Source organism: Triticum aestivum, chromosome 2A (genome assembly GCF_018294505.1).
Source record: "Triticum aestivum cultivar Chinese Spring chromosome 2A, IWGSC CS RefSeq v2.1, whole genome shotgun sequence".
In the NCBI taxonomy this organism is placed as follows: domain Eukaryota; kingdom Viridiplantae; phylum Streptophyta; class Magnoliopsida; order Poales; family Poaceae; genus Triticum; species Triticum aestivum.
In genome coordinates, this window is record NC_057797.1 from 17,987,655 (window position 1) to 17,992,793 (window position 5,139).

The window sequence follows — 5,139 nt, forward strand, 5'->3', positions numbered from 1 at the left end:
AAGGTTTAGGGGGGGAGGTTTAGGGGGAGGGGCTAAAACCCTAAACCTGCGGGTGTCCTTTAGTCGCGGTTGGCCAGAAGAACCGCGACTAAAGGTCCTCCGCCACGACGGCCGCCTGGCGCCCACGTGGACGGGCCGTTAGTCGCGGTTCGTAAGCAACCGCGACTAAAGGGGGGGGGGGCTTTAGTCGCGCTTAATTAGTCGCGGTTGCGCAACCGCGACTAATGGCCGTTGCCAACCGCGACTAAAGGCCTTTTTTCCACCAGTGTAACTAATGCATCGAGGCTAATGAACTAGTGGCGTGGTCAATTTATACGTAATTGCTACATTGTACAATGTTAAAATCAAATCAAACTGGTTTATAATGGTACGATTCTTACATTAGTACAGGTTTGCTAGTTTCATACATACCATTAGAATTCCTTTGTCGTGCTAGTTACCGAGGAAATGACACTTTTTTGAGCAAGTACATAGGTAGCAAAGAAGAAACTACAAGACTTGAGTCCATCGCCCATAATCATAGGCATTGTTTTGAAGGAATGCTGAGGCCAGTATGCATATAATCAATGTGATCTTCACATACTTTAATCACAGATAGCTCGTCACGAGCACGTCGTGCTGTTTGTCTGCTTGATGGAATAGGCTCCAGACACCGAGCTGCAACACTTAGGATGTAGTATATTTCCCTAGCAGTTTCAGCATTAGGAACAATGAGCCTTGAGTCTAGCACATCTTGCAAGCACACGTCATTATTTTTGGTGGACGACAAGAGAGAAAAGAGAAAATCTCCTGGATGGTATCCCATAAATAGCTCTAGAACAAGAACGCCGAAGCTATATACATCACATTTCGCCGTCACCTTCTCTGTATATGATAGCTCTGCAATTAATATCAATTAATTAGTGTATGTGTTGCAACTAAACAATTCAAGTTTCATTGACATCAATTTTTACATGTATGTGCATATGTAGTGTCAAAACTATAAAGGTATTTGATGAGGTTTTATTTTCTTTACCTGGGGCAATATAGCCTTTCGTCCCAACAAGATTTGTGAGATTTTGACCATCAATATTGAGAATTTTAGCCATACCGAAGTCGGAGATGCAAGCCCTAAATTCCAGATCAAGTAAAATGTTGTTGCTTGTTATATCTCTGTGGACTATTGGTAATGAACAATCATGATGCATGTATGCCAAAGCATGAACAACATCTAGTGCAATATTTATCCGCCTTCTCCAGTCCAATTCAATTGCCCTTTCATTGTCCCTTAGTATTTCTGCCAAGTTTCCCCTCTCCATGTATTCATAGATAAGATATTTGCCTTGGCTAGAGGAACAATATCCAAATAGTTTTACGATGTTTCGATGCCGAGTCTGCACCAATGCCTCGATTTCACTATTGAATACCAACTCGTTCACACAACAGTCATCTTCAATCATGTGCATCTTCTTCACTGCAAATATTTCAGATGTTGCAAGTTTGGCTTTATAGACAGATCCATATCCCCCAGTTCCTATACAATGTGTTTCACTAAAATCATTGGTTGCTTCAACTATCTGTTTGAAGACATCCCCCCCCCCATCAAAATTCCAAATAGAGAATACTTTTTTGGTTGTTACTATATCCTCTTTAATTTTCATGGATTTCTTCCTTGCATTGCTGAACATCAACGTCGCCGCAACAAGAATAAGAGATGCTAGAGCAGTAATCATGGCTAGTACAAGTGTTTTGTATCGTTTCCTTTTCCCTCCACTCCAAGTTGTGTTATTGCAAGGGGGCAATCCTTTCACTATGCCACATAGCATCTTATTATGGATGAACCACTGAACTGGAGCTCCTTTGAAGGGCTTACTCTCTGGGACTGGTCCTTCCAATTCATTGTAAGATAAATCAATGGATGTCAAGCTTTTCATACTCTGAAATGATGATGGGATTACACCATAAAGTTCATTGTGTGAAAGATTCAAATTATCCAGCATTATCAGACCACTAAGTTGGCTAGGTATTTTCCCAGTAAATGAATTATCACTTAAATCCAACATGTCATGTAAGTTGTTCAACACCCCAAGCACTACAGGGATGTTTCCTTTAAATTTATTGTGACTCAAATTCAATGAGCGGAGCTTCAAACAATTCTCAATTGATCCTTGTACCAAACCACTAAGGTTATTTGATGATAAATCCAACAACTCTAGACTGGACAATGCTCCAAATTCTTGTGGTATGCTTCCATGGAGCAAATTATCCGCAAGATGCAGCTGGAATAATTGTTTTAAATTGCCTAGTTCTCTAGGAAGCTCTCCTTCGAGACTGTTTGAGGAGAGATCAAGTACATTTAGCTGAGATAGCCTCCCCATACTTGCAGGTATTTTCCCTGTGATGTTGTTGTTTGATATGCCTAGCTTGGTAAGATTATGACAAACTCCCCAGTGATAAGACAATTGGCCAAATAGTTTATTTGAACTCATGTCCATATAAACAAGATTAGGATGAACTCCCAACTCAGAGATATCACCTTCTATTTGATTCCTTTCAAGACGAACTCGGACTAGGCTTTTGCAGTTTCCCAAACTTGATGGCAATTGTCCATTCAGATTGTTATCAAATGCAGTTAAATTCTGGAGAAGGCCTCCAGCACACAACTCAGGTGGCAAGGGACCAGAGAAATTGTTTGCACCAAGTTGCAGGACCACAAGATTCATAAAGGTACCGATTTCTTGAGGAATATGTCCGGAGAAATTATTATCACCGAGACGCAATTTTCTGAGCTTAGTCAACTTTCCAACGGCATCAGGGACGGAACCAGTGAGCTTGTTATTGCTAAGAGACAATTCTTTTAAATCCACCAGGTAACCTAGTTCTCGAGGAATATGTCCGGTTAACTGATTAGCATCAAGGTACAAGCGAGTGAGCTTAGTTAAACTTCCAAAGGTATTGGGGATGGAACCAATGAGTTTGTTGTCGCTTAGATCCAAGTTATCAAGATTTACCATGTAACCTAGTTCTTGAGGAAGATATCCATAGAAGTGGTTAGCATCAAGGCGCAAGATAGATAGCTTTGTCAAATTTACAAAGATATGGGGGATGAAACCCATGAGTTGGTTATTGTTAAGTTCCAAATATTCAAGATTTGACAGGTTCCCTAGTTCTCGAGGAAGATATCCAGATAATTCATTACCAAAAAGGTGCAACATAGTGAGCTTTGACCAACTTCCAAATGTACTGGGGATGGAACCCGTGAGTTGGTTGCTGCTAAGATCCAACTCTTCTAAATTTACTAGGAAACCAAGTTCTTGAGGAATACTTCCGGAGAGTTGGTTACCCCATAGGTACAAGCGAGTGAGCTTAGTTAAACTTCCAAAGGTATTGGGGATGGAACCAATGAGTTTGTTCTCGCTTAGATCCAAGTTATCAAGATTCACCATGTAACCTAGTTCTCGAGGAAGATGTCCATAGAAGTGGTTCGCATCAAGGCGCAAGATAGAGAGCTTTGTCAAATTTACAAAGATATGGGGGATGAAACCCATGAGTTGGTTGTTGTTAAGTTCCAAATATTCAAGACTTGACAGGTTGCCTAGTTCTCGAGGAAGATATCCAGATAATTTATTACCAAAAAGGTGCAACATAGTGAGCTTTGACAAACTTCCAAATGTATTGGGGATGGAACCCGTGAGTTGGTTGCTGCTAAGATCCAACTCTTCTAAATTTACTAGGAAACCAAGTTCTTGAGGAATACGTCCGGAAAGTTGGTTACCCCATAGGTACAAGCCTTTGAGGTTAATCAATCTCCCAAAGGAATTGGGGATGGAACCAATTAATTTGTTTTTCCGAAGAGACAACTGATTTAAATGCAGCAGGTAACCTAGTTCTCGAGGGATATATCCGGATAACTGATTACCACCAAGGCGCAAGATTGTGATACTAGTAGATTTCCCTAGATTTCTTGGAATAGGACCAGTGAGGCTGTTGTTGGAAAAATCTAACCTAGCCAGCTTCTTTAGGTAGCCTAGTTCAGTGGGGATGAGACCAGACAAGTGGTTGGCTGAGAAATCCAGCACAACCAGACTCTCTAGGTGTTTTATTTGGCTTGGTATTTCACCGGAAAGCTCATTCTCTTGTAGCATTAGGTGTCTCAGCTTTGGTAAGGATGATGCTAAAGCAGGTGGAAAGGAGCCCCTTATCTTATTGTTGGAGAGTTGGATGCTCATGAGAGTACGCAGCACAGTGAAGTTGAGGTTGTCGAGCTCCCCTCCGAGCCCCAACCCGGGTAGAGAGATCTCGGTGATCACCTCCCGGCGCCTTGCTCGATGCTTGCTGCACCTGATGCCATGCCAGCTGCACGGCCGTGCAGTGTTGTTTGCACTTCCCCAGGATTGTAGCTGGGTTGGATGGCTTTGGAGTGTGGCTTTCCAGGCAAGGAGGGCCTCTGCTTGTTCATCCAGGAGGGATGTCGCTGCCATGGCATGAGGAAACCACGGAATTAGTAGTAGAGTGATTGAGACGAGCTTCAGGAGAGGCGACATCTCCATGACTGGTCGCAGAGCAGGAGCAGCTCGCTATGGTAGGAATTTGTATGTCTGTGTACGGTGCCAACTTAATACATATGCAAGCTAGCTGCACGATCTATCAAGCACTTCGATAGATGTACTTTAAACTGGCTCCAGGACTAGATGACCCAGTCGTCACCCAATCTCGGTCCAAGTTAATTTATCTACTCGATTGAAACTGCTAATTAATGTATCCATGAAGAATCCCGCAAAAAAGAAAATTTGTATCCATGAAGAAATAGTCTCCTGGTGTGCGGTCATAAGGACGAACTTCCGTTTGGCTTTACTGTAAAAAAAACGAACTCTCTTTCGGAAGTGATACGAGAATCTTGGACTAGGTAATTAAACTGATTTATATACTTTGAAGTTTGTCAGCATCGACTGGAACAGGTCGCGGACCAAGTACACTGCCATTTCGGATATTCCTACATAGTCTTCCAGAACGATGCGCGGGCTTGCCAATTGGCGTTGAAAAATTTGTAGTGCCCCTCGCAAAAAAAAAAAAAAAAAATTTAGTGCATGCGTAAGGGCATCTACAGCCGGACTCGGTAATTCCGGCCCTCAAACGCCCGCGGACATTGCCCGGACGCAT

At 42.5% G+C, this 5,139-nt stretch overlaps 1 protein-coding gene across 1 annotated transcript; it reads right to left on the minus strand.

The window, feature by feature from the left end:
* Positions 1-517: 517 nt before the first annotated feature.
* LOC123184328 (probable leucine-rich repeat receptor-like protein kinase At1g35710) lies at positions 518-4,529 on the minus strand. Its single transcript, XM_044596473.1, has 2 exons — positions 1,016-4,529; positions 518-879 (listed from the first exon to the last, which is right to left on the minus strand). The coding sequence occupies exons 1-2, from the start codon at positions 4,527-4,529 to the stop codon at positions 518-520; spliced, it is 3,876 nt and encodes a 1,291-aa protein (XP_044452408.1).
* Positions 4,530-5,139: the final 610 nt, after the last annotated feature.